The following is a 26,199-nucleotide window of genomic DNA, read 5'->3' as shown; positions in this document are numbered from 1 at the left end:
CGTCCACAGCAGTACATTGCTTTGCTCCCGTGCCGGTATTCCTGTCTTTTTCTCCAAGCTGGGGGCACACCGACCGTCATCTACTGTAGGTAATACGCCGACTATGGATAAGTACCGTATACAACCCCACTTCAAAACACCCGAACTATCCCTTTAAGCTCACATGTATAGTAACATCCTTTAAAAAACCTTGAGACCTGGAGTTCATGATCTGTTTATTATCCATTGCTCTTTCTACAATGCATAATTTGCTTATCTTTCTCACTCTTACCACTTTATTCTGTTCTAAAGTAGCTGAAACCTTCGCCCTTTTGATTGTTCTCATAACTCCAGACTTTCAGCAAGCTAAAGAAGATTACATTTCTTTTTCCCATTCTGTGGATACTGAAGCTGTGGTACTCATGGATGGGATGCACAAGAGAAAGTCATTCTAGAAATAAAACATAATTATCCTTCCCTGTCCGACGGGAGGGATAATATTTTCCCATGCTCCATATTTAATAAGGTGATAACCCTACTCAATTGGATTGTCTCCTCCATCCCATTTATTAACAACAGCCAACATTTGATAATGTCATTTAGACAATACAATCAAGATGGAGGGGATACAAAAAAAGTACGTCCAAATACTCACAGGCCAGTGGATAACATTCACCTTTAAAAAGTGTTGAAGTAACGGCACATTCACTGTCGTTTTGTTATTACTTCCACATATTAGCTTATCTGCACACTATGGAGACATCTCTGTATATTGGAGTCTGCATATAATGAATGCGTCTCCCTGAATTAGTTTCAGCAGAACCTGTGCCAATTTAAGATTATTGTTGAGTGAGAAAGATGCGTGCAAACAGGCTGAATAAGTGTGGGGAGGCTGGAGGCTAAAGCAATTATAAGAGGAAATGTATACAAATCCTACGGTGTATAAGCACACGTAAGCTGCTCTGACAACTTACATTCTGGCAAGTTGAACATTTCCAATGATTACCCATTGCTCATACACAAAGTAAACAGTTTGTATGTGTGTTTACCTTCACAGCGAGGTACAGCCGCAGACCAAACAACATTACCCTCCTGGATGATGCAAGTGACCTGATCAGACCCCTGGAAATAGGATATGATATTAAGGTGTGTTATTTATTTTAAGATAAGATACAAACAGAAACAAAATAAGCAATTAGGATACAACATAAATACAAGTAAATTAAATCAAAACTACATACAGATACAAATTAAGTACAGGGGAGTACACAGTACGTAGCATTTTACTAATGCTAAATAAAATATAGATACAGCATAGTATTGCGATATTTTGTGTGGCAATATTGTATCGATACACGGACATCAAGTATCGATCTTTTATTATATAAACCATTAACCTTTTAACAATCTGGAGCTCTTCTGTCTTTCAGAGGTTGTAGCCGGTTCAGTCTTAAAGCTAGAGCAAAGATACTAGTATCATATGAAACTAGTACACCTAAAAAATGGATTGGTACTAACCAGCTTGTCGGAAAGACCGCTAAATAACGTTCTAAAGTTACGCCAACTTTTTGGCCAGGAAAAACTGGCATGGCCATTTTCAAAGGGGTCCCTTGATCTCTAATCTCAAAATACAGTATGTGAATGAAAACTCTGAGATGAACAGAGTGGAAACTATCTTATTAGATAAAACAGATGTTGACAAACTGCATAATTTGTAGTTGAAAAAAGGTAACAAATCGCAATATATCTTATTGAAATACTCAGCAAATGTTTAAAATCACAATAAGATCGTATTGTGACTTAAGTATCGTGATAATATTGTATCATGGGGCCTCTGGTGATTCCCACATCTACCAATATGCATGCTATTAATGCTAATACTTCTAATACACATCTGTATTTAGCTTGTGTGAATAACACCCTATTATAGTCGATTTAGACAGATATCTGATTTTTACCTGTGTCCTAATGAATCCTTGATCACAGCGAAAAGCCACGGAGCTGCCGAGCAGGAACTGGTCACCGTACCTTTGACCATTGACAGGAACTCCTGGGTCATGACATTCATTCTGACCAAATGCTACAGAGAGATAACAATGAGAGAGAAGTTAAAATAGCAGCCAATAGACAAAGCACCACATGAACTGTATGAAACAAAGACAAATTCCTTTGGAACTGAATGAGCAGAGAGAAAATGTGACACAAAAGAATGAGGAAAAACCACACATTGTGCCTACTGATATGGATATTTGAACCATTAGAGTGGTTCAGAATACATGACCGTATTTGATAATTTGAACAGCGTTCCCTGGTTTTTCAATTTATTTCAATACCTGAAAATTGGTTCTACCAGAGAAAAAAAAAGTTTGAAAACCACTGCTGTATCACTGTCAGTAAATGTGACATCTCTACTGATATGGAAATATGGGAATGGAATTATCTTCACGTGGATTCAACCCTGTCATGTTTAGCTTATATCATCCCCATTCCAGAGATTAACCTGATCCCACCCAGAGCACACGCCCAGCGATTGGACATGTCTCAGGTTGATTAGTTACTGATGGAGAGGAAATGAGAGCAGAGAGAGAAAGAGAATGATGGAAAGAAAAGAGGAAAGGGCATATGCACAAACACAACGAATATGCACATATATTACATATACCAGCAGATGGATGCAAACACATTTGCATGCACATGTGTTCAAATATATCGCATACAAAGGCCAAAGGCTTACATCGAAAATAACCATGCATACTTTCCCACACAGGTACAGTAACAAGTGGTGGAAAAGATTGAGAGGGATAAAAAGAGGAGAGAGATGTATACATACTGTATAAAATGAGAAAACACACAAAATTATAATACAACAAAAAAAATCTAATTATATGTGTAAACCACAGAGGAGGGAGAAGAGAGAGCGTGCTGTGAGTGTTTCAGATAAAGAAAGTGTGAGACAAGGTTGTGTGTGAATGAAAAAGCAAAAATAACAGAGAAGAAGCCTGAATGAAAGACGGAGATCAACATGATGGATTAGAAAATAAAGAAAAAAAACGGAATAATAGGGTTGTGACAGAGAGAGACAAAGAGAAATACAGATATGACCTCTAACTTTGACAGCAATGTGTTGAAAATTTAGTGTCAAAGGGGCTCGGTCTTGTTTTCAGGCGAGAGCATTGTACAAGGTGTAGCTTTGTACTGGCAACGTGTGATTTTTTAAGGGGGTGCAGTGAGGCTTTTTTCCTCGTGTAATTTCTTCTTGTATCTTGGTTCCAAGCAAGTTTTTGTGTCATTTTGCACAAATGGTTACAGTACATGCTCAGACCAGGTCAGCAACGCACTGTGCTGCCGCTGGGCTGTGGCGATCACAGTCCATAACAACAATGTGATGTATGGGAGCAGAATTATAACTGTTCATAGACTTGTATTGCTTAAATTTCATAGTGGTGTGAAAGAAATTATTAGTATTTGTCATAAAAAAAAATACATAATTATTTGTGGATAGTAACCATCAAATTTTTAAACCCAAATATAGCACTGATGTCATTAAATATAGCTGTTATTACACTGAAGTAAATCTTTACCCTACACGATCAATTTATCTTAACTTTGAAGTCATAAATAAACAACATTTATTATGGTGTGTAAAAGTTCATTTTTGCATTTTTAACATTATTCATATAAATAGATACCCAGAGCAACACCAATTGATATTCATATATGCATTAAAATGTTAATGGACCAAATTACTGAAACAGCAATATGCTTGATCCCGATGTAGAATTTATGTGACTAATTTAAATTACATTCTCAAAAAGTTTCATCATCAAAAACTAAATGAATGTAGTTTTCTAACATTTTTTTGTTAATAGTATGGGTATTTATCTACAGTAGATTGTGCTTTTTACAACTGTTGACAATAAAAGTATTGCATAATATTGCCAAGAAAAGGGGAATATATTTGTAAATGAATTTAAGAAATGTTTGTTAGTGAAAAAGAACTCTGATAGCATGTTTTTGCTTCAAATGGTGCATCAAACCTTTTATCTGTGTTTGGATTAGGGTGAAAAAAATGTGTTTGTGTTAGGATTAAAGATAGGACTTTTTAATAAATATTCTGTGGTGTTGAAGAGGCAAAAGAATGTTTTGTTAGTTTGATTTGTCAAATGTCACCTCTCAAGGAAGAGTCAGAGACAAGGTCATTTGGGAGGAAGTGTGTGAAACGGTGCACAACCGCATGGAAATCACAGAGAATTAATCAGAGTCAGTCATGCCGAAGTAGTTCAGCTTAGAGCAGATGAATATACAGGCTGCAGTAGTCAGGTTCAAAGCCGACAATGGGACAGGTTTAACCAAGTAAAGCATGAGAAAGACATAAAAATACACCATCAGTCAAGCAGAATAGTAATAACACAGCAAGAGTGAGATGGTAGTGCTTGAAGAAAAGGTAAGACCATCACCCTTTTTTTATACTGTATATTGCAGCTGCGTTAGATAATAGAGAACTAACTGTTGTGTTTGTATCTCTTTATGTATGATCATACACTGTTGCAACTGACGTATCTAGCAAGCAACCCTTTCTCTTCCATTCTGAGGACCTGCTGCTCATGTTTACTGCTTTCATTTTAAGATTGTTGAACTATTTTCTGCTTTCAACACTCCATTGTAGCTGCTCTGGAAACATCTCAAATGTGATGCCCTGCTGACGTTTGACTGGATAACTGTAGGAGTAAGGAAGATAAACAAAAAACAACAAAATGGGCATACTACTGTAAGTAATGCCACATCACACTCTTTTGCAAATAATATATTTTGGCTTAATCAGTGCTCAAGTTTTATAAGTTTTACTGGTCAGTAAATCTAATAAACAGACAGACAGACATACACAGATAGATGGGTAGGTAGGTAGCACATACTGGTGTAGCTGATATTGAAGCCTTTTCCAGTATTAGAATGGTCAGATTGAAATTCCAGTCTCATGATGTGTCCATTCGAGGCGATCTGTGATGGGACATCTTTCCCCGAGAACGTCCCGAATGTTGTTGGCTCAGACAGGCCTAAAATAGAACAGAGTTTAAACAATCTTTTACAGACACGTTTTAATGGTGCTTATCTAATTCCGTCTGAATAACATTAGGCCAAGGACATACTTGGAAAGTGAAGGACTCCGTTAAGAGAATTATTAAATGTCAATAGGGCTAGGAAAACATGAACTGTGAGATGATTCAATAGTTCTTCAGACTCTTGTTAAAGTTAGCACATCCTATTATGTTGTTTTGATACTATTTTGCAGGCAAATGCAAACCACTGTGCATATTCTACTTTAATAAATACTTCTCTAGGAATCACCAGAGTAAAAGGTTGTTGGTAGCACAATGGATAGCGCTATTAGCCCATCACCTCCCTGTCAGTCAAATTAAAGAATTTAATGGAGTGAAAAGATCCCATTCAATTCACTTCATTCAGTTCTCTAACACTGTCAGTACCAAAATGGAGAAATAATCCATTACCAGTTCTGAATTCAAACTCTTATTAAATAAGTATAAATAAGTATTAGCAGCAAAATGTGCCTAAGAATGTTTCCTTTCAGAGTGACAAATTATCGACACTGTATGTTGTATTAAATTGTTATAGCGTGTTCCTGGTGGAGCCCAGTTTGGCTACTCCATTACACTGTTGGGAGTTTTGACAACAGCTGTGAGTTACATTGTCTATGCTGCTGAAAGCTTTGTGTCTCAAATGTTGGTATTAAAGGGTAACTTTGGTATTTTTCAACGTGGACCCTATTTTCCAATGTTTTTGTGTCCAAGTAATTAATGGTGAAAATAATTACTGAAGCTGGTCCAGTATTGAAGGAGAACACTGTAGACGGCAGCCGCGAATCAAGCTGCGAGGGCAAGTGAGCAGCGTCAATGTAACGTTACGTCCACTAAAAGTGCTTGTTTTTGCCTCTGACAGGCTCAGATTGTTATTATAACTGTCTGATAACATCATGGAAAGGACTCTACGGAGAAATAATACGTTTTTCTTAACTTTCGTTTGATCCGGTCTGTTTGTTATTGTGTCCAGGTCCTGCTCAAAAAGAAGTCTTGTTGTGAAATCTGAATATCCGTATACTCTGGCTCAAACAAATACGGGCAGCCATCGTATTCAAAGACCTCATCCACATTGTCGAAATCAGCTAAATATTCAGCCATAACACTGAAAATCTTTTAGATAACATTAAGCTACGCTTTCTGTACTCCAACACAATAAACGCTGCACGACTGGCACTCGCGTTTCCACCATGGATGTTTTCCACCATTCCACTGTTGTCTTCCGGCAACACGTCATCTCCTGATATTTCAGAACGAGAATTCTCCTTGAGCGAGACTCTTTCCATAACTTATAAAAACAGTCACTTTTAGTGGATGTAAACGACGGTGCCAGCTTGCCCCGATAGCACCATACTGCAGCCTGTGATCAACTGCCGTCTGCAGCGCTCTCCCTCAATACTGGACCAACTTCAGAAATTGTTGTCGCTATTAGTCAGTTAGAAACAAAAACATGGGAAAATAGGTTGAAAAATACGAAAGTTACCCTTTAAGGCCAAAAAAGAAAAAAAGCAAGTAAATGAGATGCACGTCCTTCCACATCTATAGTATAGTCATAATGCACTTTATCAAAATACTCATAATACACAGGAAAGTGAAACAAATCTTTTGTATCAATGACGCTGTACATTAATACAGAATTGTTTCATGAACCATCTCATTAATGTCAGATGAAACTTATAGTGAATCATGGCTCTTTAAACTGAAATCAAATCTAATTATCCTGCTGAAACCTAGCTCTAACTTTTAACTTAAACACTTAGTGACCTGAAACTTCAGACCCCTGTTCAGTACCGCATTGGACCACCTTTAGCCCTAATAACAGCTCCTACATGTCTCGGCAGTGACTCATCAACAGACCTGTCGGGCTCTGGTGTTAAAAGCAAACCAGACAGACATCAGTCCTTCACACAACTGCCTGAGGTTGATGCGTACATGCTCTTTTCTACTGATGCCGCATTTGAGTGAATCCCAGAGAGACTGATATCAAGGGATTGCGGTGTCCAGGCCATTAACGTTATTTCACCTGAATGTGTCTTGAGCCATGCATTCCTAGACAATTCTGTCACCATGGCAGAGAGCATTATCTTGTTCAAAGAACCCATCACCCCCTTGTGGGTATATGATTGCAATGAATGACTGAACCTGGCTGCTATGTTAAGGTACGCTCAGGCATTAAGACATCGCTCTATAGCCATTAAAGGACCCACTGTATACCAATTGAATGGCCCCGAAACCATTACACGTCCCCCACTGGCCTGTACAGCTGTAACCATGCATCATCTCATTTCTGTCTGAGACATTCGTGTCACAGCATAGGACCATTTACTGCAACAAATGGCTACACACTTTTTTTTGGCAGAATACACTCTGCTCTTGAGGGTGCTCCCAAATGATCCAACCAGCAGCGACAGATTCAGTGGGGAGCGTAATAAAACCCTAAAGGGCTCCACGGAACAGAACCCAGCAGGCCCATATCAGTGAGATATGGAATAAACATAATGCACAAGGAAAGAAATGCCATCCCTAAATGTGGCGATAAGACACTTGAACAGGAGGAGGCTGAGGTGCTTGATGGAGAAATCAATCGCCGCAGCAAGTAACAGCAGTTTGTAGCAGGTAGAAATAAACAGATTAACCAGCAGCAACAGCGCCATAATGATCACAAGTAAGTGAGAGACATTGTGAGATTATAAAGACCACTTTATTGTCCTGATTGAATACGATTGGAAATGTATTTTGAGTGTGATTGGTGGTTATAAATGTCAACTGAGGCTGATGAGCTATTGGCATGCACAACTTCAGTTTGCTGCCAAAACTAACACAATGCTTGTTGTTGCTGATGGCCCACCAGGAGTCTAGCAGATTGGTGCTGCAGCAGGAGATGTGATTCATCAGAAAACACCTGCAGTTTTGCATGGGTAGGAGAAGCAGCACTGGTGATTATTCATTATGGCCTATGCCACCCAACATTTCCCGTGTTCTTCCACTAAGGGCCATCTACCCACATAGCAAATGGTTTGATGTGGTCGTGTCTTGTGTTCTGGTCCGTTCATTGATAAGCTTTAGAATGCCACTCTTACAATCTCTGTCACAATCTTTAAATGTAGTCTTGGTAATCCATTCGCATACAGAGCGAATGTGTGTATAAATTTGCTGTTGCAATGCCAAAGTGAGACCTACTTCTTCTGCAGATATTCTTCAGGTACTCAAGTGTATTCAATGTGTGATATTCAATTGAAAATCTTTGCAAAAATATATATCGTAGGGTGTAACGGTATGAGATTTTTACGGTACGATAACCATCTCAGAAAATATTACAGTTCCACGGTGTCACTATATTACATCTGTATTATTATTATCATCATTATTATATTATTATTATTATTATTATTATTACCAGTTATAATGACCCTTAAAGGAATGTAAACAGAATTATAAACCTGATAAAAAAAATTGCATGACACTATAATGTGTTATATAACTTGCATGTTAGTTTACATGTTAACAGCACTATAGCATGTTAAATTATCTACAAAATGAAAAATAACATCAGCTGTGAGCTTTTACAATAATGTCCTTTGATTAACAATTAAAATATACTGTACTAAACAGTGCAGCCAGACTGCTCAGTTTTTTTTAATATCTTAGATAAGCAAATGTTCGCGGTATGATAACCGTCAACTTACATAACACTGTATACCTTGATACCGGTATACCAGTACAATTCTATTTTACTGTACTAATTTTGATTAGATATTTTAAAGGCATGTACAATATCAGATCAGATACACCAGGATTATTTACACATCTTAAAATAGTTGAAGATTATGGTATTGATACAATAATGGCTGAAGAGCAAGGTACTGACACTGTTTCACATCATTCCTGAACTTAAAAAAATCCATCCAATCATTTAAACATAACAGAGAGCAATCAGCATGATCCTTTGCAGTGTGTTTTAGATTACATTGTTAAGTACATAGTCTACACTCTACTGAAAGTAATATTCAAAATCCTCTTATGAATCCAACTACAAAAAGGTGCAATGTCAAGCAATGTGAGTCGGCAACCCTGCAAAGGGACAGGAAGGGAGCCACAAGGACACCAGTAATAAAACACACTGTATCTGAAATTGGGATTCTTCACCAACAGTCCCACAGAAACTTTTCTTTTTATTTCCTCCTTGACTTGGAGTTTTGGATCCCAAGCACTTAGACTCAATTAAGCCACACAGCGACTGAGTTGCAAAGTGCCAATCTCTTTGTTCTTCAGCAACCCAAAAGCTCTTTCACGTATCCATTATTGCATTGATAGGCAAAGGGACCAGGAGTGAGAAGAGAAGCAATGCGACAATAGCTGAAAGAGTGACAAGGTCCTACGTTGTCTTATCTAAGAGGAGAGATTCACAGAACAGCCTTTTGTAACAGTCTTTCACTATGTTCTCTTCTATTAGATGACAACAATGGTTTTCTGATTATGTTAACCATTTATATACTTTTCAAAAGCATACCTTGAAGCTTATTCAGATTTTTTAGGCTGGATTTCATACAACTGTTTCCCATCTCAGGAGATTTATGGGTTATTACTATGGTTGCTCTGTTCACTTTTGCTTGCCATTTGTTTGTATTTCAATGTTCTATTATCCAGGCATAAAAGTCATGAGTGTCAAGGTCACACAAACTCCTTGGTGAATGGAAACGCCCTTGGGTGTCTCTGATGCAGAGAATTTTTTATCTTATTGCATTAGGATGCAGATTTATTTTCCTTCTGGACTAAAGCATCTCTTTTTTATGTATGCAATTTTTAGAGGCATAAAAGCAGACTGTGAGTCCCTACATTGGCTGCATAACAGCAAAATTGTTAATAATAAGGATCCAAATGTTTAACATTTGAATATGTGACATAAGGACAGAATATCAGACAATGCCAATTAATCATCAATGTATATTATCAATGATGAATAAGATAAGCCTATCAATGTCTCTTTGTAACTCCCCAAATCTACCCTTTTTTTAATCAATGATTACAAATTAAAAGTACCATTGCAATAATGAATTGTGTTACATTTAAACCAATTTTCTGTCAGGCTGTTGGCCATGTGGTGCAGCCTTTAAGTTCAAATTGATTCATACATACGTTCAGTGTGATTCTGAAAAGCAGAGTTTTAAATTAGGCGTACTCATACAGTAGTTAACCTTCTAAACCCCAATTAGTAACCACTTAATGGGTGCCATATTAGTGAATATTCATCTTAACTCCCCACCTAACCTCCCCACCTAACTTTCTGAATCTGACGATAAAGTTTACATACAGAGGTCTTTTAGACGGTAGATATCATGATTACTTTCCAGAGGGCATGTCAGTTATAGAATAACTTACTTTCTGAAAAGAAGACATGCAGTGTAGTTTCCATGTGACAGCAGTGATCTATCACCAAGCGGAACAAACTGGAAGACTTTGAAGCAGCAACTTTAATTTCAGTGTGCCCAGTGCGTCAGCACTAATTGCCCTGCAATTTTCAAAACGCTGCTCCAAAAAAAGAAACCATCCCTGCAGAGGGACAGGTTTACAGCCAGCCGATTAAACACAACTTCATCTTTAATGACCAGCCAGTCAAACCAGGGCTTTACTTGATTCAGTTTAAATCAATAATGTTGATTACAATGGGGAACAATGATCTAATTGCCCAGTGTTCTGTGTGTAGTGGAAAAGTGCACAATAAAATAAAACATTACAACTATCCATCCAGTTTGGCAGCTAGCCATTCATCAACCAAACCCAATCAGAAGTTGACAAGTTGAGAAAGAGTGGGCCCCCAAATTATTTGACCATTTCATTTGTATATACACGCATATCCATATTTCATCAAGTAAGAATTTGCATATACATATCCTGAGGTGTTAATTTAGGAACTAAGTTTTAAAAAATACTGTGATATATTAAGATACAATTACCTTCATCTTTGATCACCAACCAGTCGAACTGTGGCTCCAGGTCAAAGTCAGAGAAGAGGAGATGAATGCGGCTGCCCGGTTCAGATATAATCAGCCACACACAGTTTAGGTTGTTCCCATACTCCTCTGGGTAGTTTGGGGACAATATTGTCCCTGATGGAGCCGTGAAGTTGAAGAAACATGAGACTACGAACAGGAAGGAATGAAGCAAGAAAGTTGGGAAGGAAGGAAAGGGTTAAGTTGATAGGTAGTTGGGTAAAAATGCAAGCAAAAAGGCAAAGACTAAATATAGATAGATATAGCACTAAGTAAGAAAGAGAAAAGAAGAAGAATGCAAAATTAGAATAAAAAAACTAACAGGAAAACAACTTAACATAAATATGTCTGTATAAACTGTGTGTACTTACAGATACAGCTGGGTTTATTGCCAGACCACTGGTTATTGTGCTGGCACGTGATGGTCTTCTCTCCCACTAGTTCAAAGGCCGACTGGCAAAAGAAGTTCAATGCGTCACCGTGTTGAAAGCGATCACCGCTACGGCGACCAAATGCCGGCACCCCAGGATCACCACAGCCTCCCCGTTCGATCTCTGTAACACACCACACGGGCAGCCGTGTTTTTATGCTGATAATTAATGTCAACATGTCACATGCTGACATTCAGATAAGAGGTTGTTTATTCTTGCTTGTTGGGTTAAATGGCAATAACATGCACACATTGATTTTTAGATAGTCGGTGAGTCAAATCTGAACATAATGTATGAGGTGTTTATGGTAATGTGGCCATGTTCATTCTCACATAATACTGCTGGCGGTCAAAGTTGCCAATTTTACATCTTTGTCACTAAACTATGACTTTTTACAACCTTTTTCAGACTTATGGTTTAGATTAAGATTGATGTGCTCATGCTGTCTGAACACAAAGTCCAAACTTAAAATATATGCAACAGTTACTTTCTTTGGAAGACAGCTGGCAGCAGTCCTGATTGTCAACAGGTTGACAGATGGTAAGAACTGACGAGTCTTAAAAGCAGGGCTAGTAGCAACGTCAATACGGCTGTATGAGAACATGCTAAGTGTTTATTATTTTACATTGCTGTGTTAAGAAAATAAATATAACCTATGAGAAATTAATTATATTGTTTCCCTTCTCACAGCTAATTGTCATCATTGTAATTATAGTGTAATTCAGCTTTAATTGTGAAAGGCAAAACAAATTGTGGAAGCACACAGGTAGATGCAAACACATGCACTGATCCATAGGAATGCCACCAGGTACTCTTGTTAAAAACAGAAGAAACAAATCACCGGCACTCACAGATAAAGAGTCTTTTTTAGTTTTATTCTAGGCAACCAAACGAACGCATTTCAGCTATAAGCCGCCATCAGCGTCAACTCTTGTTAAGAAACCAGCAGGAGCTACAAATTGCAGAGAACAACGTCGATGTCTGTGACATTGTATAACATACGACTGCTTCTCGTACACGTGTTGTTTCTCTCCTTGTTTCTTTATCTTTATAACTCTGTTTCTGCCTGTCCTCCTTTCAAATTGTCCCTGTCCTTCCCTCCCACTGTGCTCAATTTTCTTCTTATCGCTCCCGCTCTCTCAATCTGATTCAATACACTGTGCTTTATTGGCATGAGTGTCACATTAGCAGTACTGCCAAACTGGCCTGCAATCATATTCCATTCATTTTGTCACTCTCTTTTTTATATCCCGTCTCCCCTTAATGGCAGTGTGGTTTTATCCACTGCTCTTCCCTCTCTCCCCTCCTTTAAAATTTGACATTCTACCAGACGTCTGTCATCTTGTAACACATGCTCCACCATGCTTCTGGATCGCTCTTGGCAAATACATCTCAAGGTGAGCGTATGTGTGTGTGTGTGTGTGTGTTTGACACTTTTACTATCTGTTGGGATGTAAGTACACCCACAAGAATAGAAAGAAGTGGTAGGCGTATATGTGTATGTGTGAGTGTGTGCGTGTGGCCCAGAGCTATCTGTCACACAGTTGACGAGTGTCAGGATGGATATCAGGGATCTTGAGCCCCTGGTTAGTCTGTCATTATGGTGGTAACCGCCTCTCTTTCTCACTATTTTGCCTTTTTTTTTAGCTTTCTTTCTTCTTTTTTTGTCATTATTTTCCTTTCTTTTCTTTCAAAGAGTTTTACTGAAGTGCAGAATGTAGATTTACAACTCAATACAACATTTTATGCTTCTGTTTCTTTTCCGTTCCAAAAGTCGTATATTATACAAAGCAATCTACATAATTGAGAAAGGAAAATAAAACAAAAAAACATGGAGGATAAATGTATTCAAAAGTTATAAAGCAAAAGGAAGAAAAAATACATGAATACTTTAGGGACCTTTCAGGTAGTTTTGTGTGTTTTAGCCCATTAACTACAAACATAAACTTTGCATTACTGCCAGCCATTTTCCGACACATACATACACACACACACATAAAGGTTTAGATGTATTTCAATACATTCCAGCCACATTTAGTTTCAGTTCATGCCAGTCCCAAAATCAACTCGCAGAGAACGGAGACTGTTTTATGTCTGTAATCAATCACAGTGAGCAATTTACAGTCTGAAGATTTTTATGATAAAGTTATGCTATCATCACATAGCTGCATGCATGCAGTGTTAAAGGAACAGTGTGTAACATTTAGGGGGATCTGTTTGCAGAAATGGAATATAATATTCATAACCATGTTTTCAATAGTGTATAGCCCCCTTCATATCTACATATGGATCGGGTCCTCTTCATGGAGTCCGCTATGTTTCTACAGTAGCCCAGAACAGACAAACCAAACACTGACTCTAGAGAGAGCCTTTCACGTATTTACATTACCTGAAGGCCACCGTAGTTCTCTGACACACTTGTGAAACTGTGGTAACGTGGTACCGCCGTCTGACTTCTGTTATTCCTTAAGTAGTGTTATTATGATATGAATGGCTTCTGAGCGAGGCGAATGGCGTTACCATGGTTTTGCACTCGGTGGCTCACATTACCGCAGTCTTGGAAAGGGAGGAGTGAGTGGAGGTGTACACAGTTGTTTGCAATCTGCAACCACACCACTAGATGTCGCCAAATCTTACACACTGTACCTTTAAGACAGCTACTCTTTGCTGGTTTATCCAACTGCTTGTTTAAAAACTGTCAGCTGTTTAACAGCAATCATTGTACTGCAAACCAAACTAATCTGAAAGATTTTCATTTAAATAAAAAGCCACTATCTATCCCCGAATGAGGTAACACAATGTTGATTGAGCCTAAAGCCCACTGATGAAAGCCGTTGCATTCGCATTGTAAACTGGGTGTCTGTGGCGACATTCCCGGAAAAAAATCACAAGAGGTGCATAGTTGGGAAGTGAGATCCAAAAATACATCTGCATTTACCGCTTATCGCACACAGGTGCCGCCAAAGAGAAAGAAACGGAGATCTTCGAGATTGTAACTTTAATGCATATTTATTGTTTGTATTTTGAGGTTGATTTTCGCAGCACCAAACCCAAGTCAAAACTAGAGACCATCTTGCAATGGATCACATCAGCCGCGACAGCAAATCGGGCCAGGCGGTGTAAAGTGCCACTTCCTAACCTCCTATTTCCAGCACCCTTGTTCGGACCACACCTATCTTCAAACTCGGCCTTCATTTTGATCTCAACTACACACTTGTAAAGTTTTGTGACTGCATCTTGCACGGTTGTTACACTATCGCAGTGACAAAATCTGTCCACAGGAATACAAACACCTGGCATACTCTAAAGCACCTCTGTGGTAGTTCCCGCTACAGTAGGTGTCTCCAGGACCACGTTTTGCCATGATGACACACACAGACTCACACGGTGAAAACAATACCACTGTCACTGTCGCAGCTGGTAATAAAGGTTTTAAATCTGCAGTAATGCAACAAGGATGGTATCCAGATGCACTATGTTTTCATAAAGTAACAATCAACACTGATACCTCTGATTCCACAGAAAAATCTTCAAGACATTCAATCCTAATTTTCAGTCATTTGATGAGTTAAAAACTAAGTACATTATTTACATCATTACTCTTTTCACAGCCAATTGCCATCAGCCTGAAAACTTGGCAGCGGCATTTCACTGAAAGCTTCAATTATGATAATGGGCTGTGTGTGTTTATGATATAAACTCTCTCTGTCTCTCTCTTTCTCAAACATGCACACACAAAAACACACAGAGCTGCAGTGATTGACAACATGACAGCTTTCAAAAGCAAGACAGCTACACACACGTGTAGGGTTTTCCTGCAGGGCTGAAAACATAAGAGCACTCAAGGGGTAACACCAAACAAAAAAAATTATATGATGTGACAGCATCACATATATACATGCAAGGACACACACACAAAACACACCACAGGCGGTTGTTCAGCTATCCTTGGGAAAACTGAAACTACAAGATCATCTAGAGGTTATTAAGTACCATTTCTTTCGTTTGTTTCTTCTTTTCGTTCTTTCTTAGTTTCATATTGTGATATGTGTCATTGCCTTGAACTATATATCAGATAACTAAAAGCTTTTTGACCACTTAAACCTGCAGTAGGCAGAATGTTTTTGGCCTCATTGGGCAGAAATTCCATAATAACCTTTCAACATATTGTAATTCAAGTGTTCTGAGACATAACTAGACTTCTGCACCTCCTCATGGCTCTGTTTCCAGGCATTAAAAAAATCTAGCCCATGACAGGAGACTTTGGCCAATCACAGGTCATTTCATCGAGAGAGCTTTCCTATTGGCTGTGCTCCGGCTGGTGGGCAGTGCTTGGTATTTCCCAATTAACCTCAACATAGCTGCCAGGTCACAAACTTTCTCATTTTACAGCTAAATATTACACTACAAGATGTTTCTGAAAACATTTGAGGCGAGAAATAGGCATTACAGTAACAGAATATTGATTCATATTTGATTAACGCTGCCTAGTTTGACCGTTTAATTGGAGTTTGCGAGTGATTGACAGCGGCTCAGAGACAGCAAGGCTCCAGCAAGCCTCCGATCTGTGAAATCTTGCAGATGTCATTAGGAACACCGGAGGACACAGAGGCACATGATTTTTTTTCAAATTACCTGTCTCATGCACTACTGTCAGGATATAGTGACCGTTTTATAACAATAACTCTTTTTTTTAAATCATAGTTGCTCCAATTCTACCCACTGCTGCTTTAAGCCAAGTTATAAAAAGGAAAAAAAAAGCCTTCACTGTTGTAAAGGCAAATGTTAAACGTGTTAAATCAAGGTCAGGGCCATCATTGCCTCATGTTGATCCCCGGAAACGTTGTAACATGATAAACATTATTATGTTAAACATCACCTGCTTACAGTTACAGTTGCATGTGGTTTCTGTAGCTACACTGTGCTGATTCCCTTGAACAGTAACTGACCTCGGACAACACTGTCAGCAACATCACTGAATCAAACATAGCTAAGCAGAACCAAGAGCACAACCTTCATCCCTCTCACGCTCGCCCTCCCCTCCTCTCTCACGCTCCCTCGATCTCTCCGACACAGTTTATTTCTTCTCACTCAATTTGTCATTTTGTCTCCTTCTGTCCCACTCTGTCAATTTCTTGTTGTCCCTCTTCCTCTGTCTCTACGTTTATCAAATTACCTCTCTCTCTCTCTCTCTCGCTCTACCTGTCTCAGTCTTTGTCTCAAGTGAATCCAATTTAGTTTGGTTCCATTTAGTTCAATTGGATTGAAAGAGCATGGCATGGTGAGATGCAGTAGGTAATCGAATATATAAATCTAATAAATGGATTGTTCTAAATAATAAGTATTTAGAGGAACATCTATATATCTCTCTCTCACCTTCACTCACTGTGTCTGTCACCTTCTTTATCTCTCTATCTGTGTTAGCTTTGGTATAATGTGAAAAATAACCAAGCAAAACGATCAGCTGAGTGACTCATAATTCATTTATTACCTCCTTGTAATGCACAGCCGCGCACACACTCACACATGTACACACAAGGACAGACAACAGCCGTTGTGTTCACTATTGAATCACTCCCGTCAGCAACGCCATGACTTTCACACTCCATTATGTGAGCGTATATATATCTGTTTGTGTGTTCGCGTGTGTGTTTCGGAGACAGAGAGGAATAAAAGTGTGGCTACAAAGTTATATTTAAAGTTGTTGCATTCATTTTTAAAGGAGGCCATACCTTCATAGACGGCCTTGAACCCCGCTGAGCCGATTGTATCATCTGACTGCAGGTGTAGCCACATCTGATTGGATAAGCTAACGATGAGGTCAGGGACACTGGATCCGGTAAGTCTGCAAACACATACACATTAACGCAAAAAGTTAATAAGCATTACTGGTTCATCACTTTCTACTTTTGACTTAAGAGACTTTAATTCTTTACCAATTTAAAATGACATTAATGCTTAGATAGATTAATCTATGACTGGTTCATTGTTTATGCACACTGCAAACAACTCAATGTTCCTTTTATACACATGCAATTGAGTTTACAACAACTCTATCAAAAAACTCTCTAGCTAACACAATCCAATGTACAGTATATATTGTGTATCTAAACAATAGCGTCCATGTGTCTTCAATTGTTCCTCTGATTGCCACCATTACTGTAACTTGTTCTATACTGTTGCATGTCGATAGTACTATATCACAGGCCAGAACACAGAAGTGGTGCTTACACATAGAGTACCCTCCGAGTGTCTCCTATCTTCCCTCCATCTCCCACTGTTAGTGTGTCATATCCTCTTTCCAGGTCAAACTCTTCAAATGACAGCTTTATCACCTGGAAAAACAAAAGGAAAGCACAAACAGTTATAAACACAGACAATGAGGAAAGGTGAGAATACAGACAAAAGCAAAAAGGAAAGACAGAAAACCAGTGAAAGATTTATTATCAGTTCCTGCAGGGATGGTCTCATGCTTTTTCACTCATACAATTTCCAGCAACAGAAGCTAATGATTGTATCGCTGGGGAAATGTGAAAGCCTAGTATTGAAATGGGAGTTCTGTTTCACAAACTAATTCCTCTTGAGCAATGAAAGTGCTATCTGATGTTAGAGGCTGCATGTTAATAACAATAAATTAATAGTCACATTTTGTAAACAAAAAACAATTTTTTGAAATGAGTGGCAGCCTGTGGTAAACTCACAACCTCATGACTCATGTAATTAAATCTGACTTCATGCAATGAAGTCAGATTTAATTACAGCAAAGAGGAAAATCATTTTAGAGCAGACAATAGGAAGCAGGCTTCTATTATCCCAGTCCAAACAGTCCTTAAGTTTTATATTTCTTCTCAATTACCTCCATGAGTGAAACAATGCTGCACTAACGTACTCTCTGTAGTACTATATTCTGCAGTACTTCAATAGGTTGTTAAGTGTGCATTTGAAAAAACAACGTACAATGTATTGAGAACTGATTAAACTGATAGCATCATCAAACCCAGGAATTCTGGAGGACACCTGATATGCCAGAATGTGAAATGAATCATACAATGGGGAAATCATGCAAGTTGTGCTGTTCATTTCACGTAAAAAGAAAATGATTCGTTTGAAAAAGCAAAAAAAGTAGATGAAGGAGGATGTAGCCGTGTTAGCAGGAGGCAAAAAATGTGGGAGGAAATATTGTTCTCCAACGTGCGAGTGCTAATGATAAAACCAGCATGAGAGAGAGACAACCAGTGTTCTTGGCCGTGACCATCGTATTATTTAATTAAAGCTGCTATGATATAATAATTAATTTTACAGTGACATATTGGTATTTCAAATTAATCCATCTTTAATGAATGGGAGCAGAGAGAATGAACAAAACTCTGAAATTGAAAGCCCCCTTGCTTTTATTTGGCAGCATCCTCCTTTACATTCATAGTTACACAAATCATTTCTGGGAGCTACACACCCTGCCTGCACCCTGTAACACACCATTCTGCTGTTGAACACTGAGAAATTGGGTGTATAATGCCTTTGCTTGCAGGCACGTTCCTGGCTGTAGTTGCATGCATACAGCACTGGATCATCAATCTACCATGCGCTCTAAAATGCCGTAATACTGGTATTCTATTATTTGCTGCTTGTCCATTATTTATTAGCTGTAGATCATTTCCCTGACAGAATGGGAGATGGCAGATTTCCGCTGTGTTCAGAAAACCTGCTGGTGTCAATCCGTGAGATTCTGGCGTATTAGAAAAACTAATATGAACCATGAACACATGATATTATGAATGAGAATCCATCACACGGCAAATCACACCACAGTGAAGAAAAACCTTACCGCAGGTGATGAGGATGTAAAAAATACATTTCAACACGCAAGAATCAGCTGCACATAGCTAAGCCTTTGGCCGTGCTTTGTCAAAATAAAATGGCTAGCAAATGTTCAAATAATGTAAAAGGATATGGAACCATCTGAGGGATTAACTGCCACCACAACAGGACTGGCAAAGAAGTGACAAATAACTGTATAAATCTGTATTCACACACACACAAACACACACTCGCAGGCTAACAGGCTAATATTTAAAAGAACAAAACGTGTTTATCTTTGACATCAGTAACTTGCATTCAAGATGCAGCTCAATAAATATGAGACTCAGAAAGACTTGCAGAAAGCATTTTACTAACTTATTATACACTGAATGTTGCAGCCTCTGGCAATGTTTAGTCTTTACAAAATGGCTCGAAATAACGGGAGAAAGATGCAAAACAGCATTGTGAGGTATTAACTCCTGGCTAACAACAAATCACAGGGTGCATTACTAAACCATTGTACTTTATTTGTTGATGTGTTTTTGTATTATATTTTCCCCTCTATCTGAAGGTTCATAAGAACACTGTTGATTTTCTAAAGATACATCATCGTCACTGTCAACATCTTTAGACATTTATTTTATTCTTTTAAGGACACGATAATTAAACCATCAACAGAAGTGCTGATCGCGCCAACTACCCTGGTATTAAGGGGGATACAGAAACCATTTCTTAGTTGTCAAACACCAGTCAAAGATGTTTGACAACCTGCAAAAAGCCTGAATATGCATGAATAAAATTCCCTCTGATAAGAGTAAAAATTGAATCAGGTCTGTAATTATCATATTTGTTTACATGCTGCAAATTGCACACCTATAATCAGAATCCATCTGGTATTTGGGGCAGGTGCAGACTCATTCATGATTCTAGTTTGTCATTGACCTATTTTTCGACCTCCTGTGCGTACAAGTGATCCTGGATGATCCTATATCAATCCTATGAAATTTGTACTTGAATTATTAACTCTCTCTCTCTACATGTGTATAATAATGGCTTTCAGATAACAGAAAGAAATATGAAAACTATGGTTATAAAACGGATAGTCCCGGGCCTTGATTATGATTGGCTGAGCCACGTTAGAACCCGTTGTAAAATACTCGACAAACACACAGATGTGGCCGCATTACAATGGTATCGCTGCAACAATTAGTCACCTGTTTATAACTGCCTGACTTTGTTGATAATTTTGACATACTAGGTGGGCTAAGCGTGGATAAGTGGTTGGAAGAGATGGACAGTATATAGGAGGAAGATAAAAAATAAAGGAGACACACTGAAATTACAGTAATTAGAGATACATTTAAGAGCTGGAAAAGTCAAGAAACAAAGCATCATTTAATGGGGGGGTGGGGCTTTTCAAAACACCGGACTGTTTAAAAAACTATGCGGTCAAGAGTACGCTACACTGTCATTCAATGAATGCACAAAATCCACAAAGATGCTGGTGAAAGAAACAGAGAGCCTACGGGGATTTATGTTTGAGCAACCAGGGAGAAATACCTGTCGTTGCTGCCGCCCAATCCACCGGCCTTTTATCTCCATCCAAAGCGGACAAACTACTCCAACGAAGTTCACGATGTAACTTTAGCTAGCTTGCATGTTTTTATTTGTAGCCTATTATGCTCACCTTTCTCTAGTTATGTTGTCAATTGCCAGCAGTTACACTGTAACAAAAAATGATATCGCTGTCAAGTGACAACAACGAGGGGAAAGTGAGCATAATAGTTGCTGATGGTAGATACATATAGTTATAATGTAAATACAACATGATAACTTTCTTTTCCTTCTCCTAACGTTAGGTATACTAGAGAGTCCATGGAGGTGAACTTCCTTGGCTACATGTTGGATTTGTAAAGCAGCCGGCACTGCTACAATCTACACCAACCACTGCTTGCGAAGCACCGCTGTATAAAAATCTTTCTGATGCTGGCCTACAGGCATGAGTAATCATGTCAGTGATGGGGCATGAATGTGAATCGTCCCTGCAATCTTACTGGCGCCCAAACTACAGAGAGAGAAGATGCTGGAGCAATGTCCTTGCTTCTGGAACGGCACAATTAAAACGCACCTGTCCAGAGACAAACACCCCTGGGTGTACCGGGCTGTAGGTTGAATATGAGAGTGGAGCGTGGTGTTACAGTGGCAGTGCTACGGAAGAAAGCATGGCATGGCATTGGCTGTGAAATGTAAACATGTAGCCTACATACTGTAACACAAATACAGTGCTCTAGAGATGATGTATTTTTGTAGGCCAACCAGGAAGTTAGCATCGCCCTGGTTCCCTTGACAAAAAGCCAATGGGATTTTTCAGTTGGGTTTTGGGTTTTGGATTATTGCGCGAAAATAAGGTGTGTAGCAAACACACGTTTATGATACTTACATGTTTTGTTCAGCAAGATAATCTTCACAAATGAACACAAATTTCATGATTTTTTAAATTTAAATGCAATTGTGAGAAGTAAAAAGCTAACATTAGGCTATAAAGGAACTACACCACGGTTGCATGAGTGCAAGAATACACAACGAGGCTGTAAAGGCGGACGAGTCAGCGTGATGACATTTAGTAGTCTCATTCAGCCACTTGTTAGCAACTGCCTTCTTAAAGACACATAAAAGCTTCAAAATTCATGAATGGGGTATTTATTGATGTATTTTATGTATCGTTGAACAAAACTTTAAAACCTATTAAGCTTGTGTTAACCACAGACCTTATTTCAGGCATCTAACTAAAAACCCATTCAAAAAAACACTTGACTTCCAGACGAGGGAACCGCAAGGGCTAAAGTGCTAACTCATTTTCAGGTTTTAGGACTTATTCCTGTAGGACTTCTATTAGGGTGTGTCAGATGTAGATGTTAACAAACGACAGGTGCGGCAGGATACACCCTGGATTCACAGCCCAATCACCACCTGTTTTGAAAGTGCTATTGATTAATTTCACGTGGACAAGTTCTTCACGTAGTGAGTAATTGTAATTTCTCAACAGTGATGTAACTTCAACATAACATTAGTTAATGACTGTCTTATTTAATCTTTGTGTCTGTTACTCCTAGTGGACAAAAGTGTCTCATTGAAACCCATTAAAACCATAAATAGGTTGGACAGGTTTCTTAGTTATCCTCTTTGGGCACCTTGTCATTTTTGGTGTGCAGTGAGCAAAATATGGTCTTAATTTGACTTGCAGTATGGAAAAAGGCCCCTACATCAGCTGTTGTCAGTCTGTCATCTGCCCATCCAAGTTTCGGACCAATAATAGATCAAAGTTTTTGTGGAATTGGCTAAACATGCCGTTGAAGATGCCAGCCAAGTAACACACTTGAGTGGAATGTGGTTACCTAGCAACAACAAAGTGGTTTCCTGGCTTCACAAATCAAGACAGTTTGCACACTTTGCATTTCTTAACATACTAAGTGTGATCTAAATGTGAACCTACTTAACCTAAAACGGTTACGCTTTGGAAAATGGTTGGCAACAATGTACACTACACAGGATTTTTCATACATGGTCTAAAATATACAGCTTTTTCGACAATGATCTATTCCAGAGGTTTTTTAAAGTGGGAAGCGAACAGTTTCAGGGGAGGCTCAGTGAATGGAAGTGAAAAAATATGACATTACTTATTACGTTAGTTATCAAATGGGGAATTTTACTGTTTTTCCCACATTCCCAGAGTCAGAAAGTAATAAAGTTTGATTGTACATGTACACAGATTAGGGCTGTCAATCGATTGTCCATGATTAATCACGATTAATCGCAAATTACTCGCACATTTTTTAACTGTTCAAAACGTAGCTAAAAGGGAGATTTGTCAAGTGTTTAATACTCTTATCAACATGGGAGTGGGCAAAGGGCTTGCTTTTTGCAAATGTATGTATATATGTATTATTGGAAATCAATTAACAACACAAAACAATGACAAATATTGTCCAGAAACGCTCATATGTACTACATTTAGTATAAAACAATATGCTCAAATCATAACATGGCTCATGCCCTAACTCAAGCCCAACAGGCAACAACAGCTGTCAGTGTGTCAGTGTGCAGACTTGACTATGACTTGCCCTAAACTGCATGTGATTATCATAAAGTGGGCATGTCTGTAAAGGGGAGACTCGTGGGTACCCATAGAACCCATTTTCATTCACATATCTAGAGGGCAGAGGTCAAAGGACCCTTTGAAGATGGCCATGACAGTTTTTCCTCACCAAAATTTAGCACAAGTTTGGAGCTTTATTTAGCCTCCTTCCGGACAAGCTAGTATGACATGGTTGGTACCAAGAAATTAGTGGTGTTGAACCGATTTTGCGTTATTATCTGACTTTGAAAGCCCTCATACAGTTATATTGTGTGTATATATTGAGAGACTGTGTGCTGCTACGCTACCTGTTTTCTCTCGAATGCCCATGTAATCACTGATTCAGTCAGTGTTGTCATGTATTGATACAGCCTGTACGTGTTTGTGTCGGAGAGGTGAAGGTTGTTAAAATTATAGCAGTAGCAGCTTGTGGTCATAAAGAAAGGGAGTGAAGCGGAACACACTCAGAAACAGACTACCTGCACATCCATGCAGGTTTCTGTGCCTGTGATTGTGTTTGTATAGGAGGTGGTTTTTCTCAGGTATGTCTGTCTTAACAGCTGAAGCTGAATGATGTTTAGGCATGCCTGTGTCACTGTATGTGTGAGCACAGTTTGGCTGCGTCTCTGTGCCTACATGTTTCTGTCTTTATTTATATGTTTGTGTGTCTGTGTGTGTCTAGACAGCTGAGGCAGATTGCATAGTAGCAGCAGACTTAAAGGAAGGAACTGAAGCGTTATCACACTAAGGTCATTAGCAAGAAGCTCAGTGCTGTTCAATAGATCCAAATGGGCCCATTTAGAAAGACATTAGGAGCAGCCTGCAACCCCAAACTACATTAGATTAGCTTCTTTATTTTCTAAGGCAAAGAAACAAACTAAGAAAGAAAGGAAGGAAGGAAGCAACCACGGCAGAAAGAGAAAAGGACATAAAGTGTAATCTAGGGTTTACAAATCGTCGACTGAAACTAACAACGTTGACAGTAAACACAAAATCTGCCTTTAGTTTGATGACTAGAGCTCTGTACGTTTTTTTGATTCCATCACATTACTGAGCTCCTGCAGTACTTACTAGTATTTCAGGAGAGTTTCTCATGTTTAAATTTGGACCGTACAGGAAAAAGCAGTGTTTCTGTTTAAAGGTGGATGCTCTTTGAAGGGATAAGTGAGGCGGTATCACTTCTTTGAGGTCATTAGCAAGCAGCTGAGCAGCTAAGAGCGGCTCAATAGGCCATTTAAACATTGTTAAGAGCACTGCGCAATCCCAACCTACACTGAAATACCTTCAGTCAGTCAGCCAGTAAAGTTGTAGTACCGTGAATTTTAGGGTCTCCTCAGGGCACGATCACCACCGAGGAGAAACTGATAGCAATCTTTCTCCTACTGTGATCCTAAATTCACAGCGGATACGTGTTTGCCAGTCAAATCAAACAATCTGAGACATACTTTTGCTGGTCAGTGTCAGTCAACAGAGCCTTATAAAAATTACACGCAGTGCACACTGTACCCATTCAGTTTATCTACAGCCCAGCAATAATGGGTTGCATGCTACCCTGAGATGCCCCCTCCACTGCCCCAGAAAAACATCTTAAAACTGAAAAACTATACTATGTCTGCTGATCTTGATTCTTGCCCTCACTGTTGTGACCTTACGTCAGAGTAGTGCAAGAAAACACACAGCCGTAATTGGGTGGACTAGTTCTTGAATTCCCTCGTTGAGCTGAAGCTGCAGCAGTGCTGAGTCACTGCTGACCAGAAAGAGTGGGGTAAAATTATCTATCTATCTATCTATCTATGAATGAATGAAAGACTTTATTTCGAACATAAAATAAATAAAAACAGATACAAAATAATAACAAACAAAACAAGAGTAATAGTGTCCGAAAAGGAGTAGGTAGAAGTAAAACTTATATTTCCCTACCCCTTTCTCACTTCTCTTCTAATAACTCATATATCATAGAATGATAATATAATATAATATATTTCAATATCAGATTTATTTACATCCCAAATTAAATATATGAACAGCATCCCAAGTTTATTTACAACCCACAAATACATCCGGGGTTAAAAAGTATATAACCAACCCTTAACACAACCCTTATCACAACTCTTCCTCAACCATATACCTCCCAAAAATATCTTTTTTGTATAGCTTTTTAAATTGATTTATATTTGTGCTCCGCTTCAACCCATCACCTAACCCATTCCACAAATCCACCCCACAGACTGAAATACACATACTCTTCTTTTTTGTACGAACACAATGCTTTTTAAAATTAAATTTTCCTCTTAAATTATAACTCCCCTCCCTGTCACAAAACGTTTTTTGAATATTGCCCGGAAGTGAATTATGTCTTGCTTTAAACATAATTATTGCGGTTTTAAATTTGACCAAATCCATGAATTTCAATGCATGTGACTTTAAAAACAGTGTGCTCCCTATATCCCACATTATTTACTATCCTGATTGCTCTCTTTCGTAGTATGCATAATGGTTGTAAATTGCTTTCTGCTTTCTATCTATCTATCTATCTATCTGTCTGTCTGTCTGTCTGTCTGTCTATCTATCTATCTATCTATCTATCTATCTATCTATCTATCCATCCATCTATCTATCTATCCATCCATCCATCCATCCATCTATCTATCTATTTATCTATCTATCTGTCTGTCTGTCTGTCTGTCTATCTATCTATCTATCTATCTATCTATCCATCCATCCATCCATCTATCCATCCATCCATCTATTTATCTATCTATCTATCTATC

At 38.6% G+C, this 26,199-nt stretch overlaps 1 protein-coding gene across 3 annotated transcripts in view; it reads right to left on the bottom strand.

The window, feature by feature from the left end:
- Positions 1 to 26,199, bottom strand: part of LOC119478662 (CUB and sushi domain-containing protein 1-like) — a 460,060-nt gene that overhangs the window by 136,600 nt on the left and 297,261 nt on the right. For all 3 annotated transcript variants that reach the window (XM_037753555.1, XM_037753563.1, XM_037753571.1), the window contains 7 exons: positions 17,725 to 17,828; positions 17,226 to 17,338; positions 11,434 to 11,616; positions 11,027 to 11,212; positions 4,893 to 5,033; positions 1,938 to 2,059; positions 1,029 to 1,101 (listed from right to left, as the gene is read on the bottom strand). In XM_037753555.1, the coding sequence (XP_037609483.1) occupies positions 1,029 to 1,101; positions 1,938 to 2,059; positions 4,893 to 5,033; positions 11,027 to 11,212; positions 11,434 to 11,616; positions 17,226 to 17,338; positions 17,725 to 17,828 (922 nt within the window). The remainder of the gene's footprint in view (positions 1 to 1,028; positions 1,102 to 1,937; positions 2,060 to 4,892; positions 5,034 to 11,026; positions 11,213 to 11,433; positions 11,617 to 17,225; positions 17,339 to 17,724; positions 17,829 to 26,199) is intronic.

Source organism: Sebastes umbrosus, chromosome 2, assembly GCF_015220745.1.
Source record: "Sebastes umbrosus isolate fSebUmb1 chromosome 2, fSebUmb1.pri, whole genome shotgun sequence".
Taxonomy (NCBI): Eukaryota; Metazoa; Chordata; class Actinopteri; order Perciformes; family Sebastidae; genus Sebastes; species Sebastes umbrosus.
The sequence above is the reverse complement of the archived record's forward strand: the minus strand, read 5'-3'. Positions and strand labels throughout refer to the sequence as shown.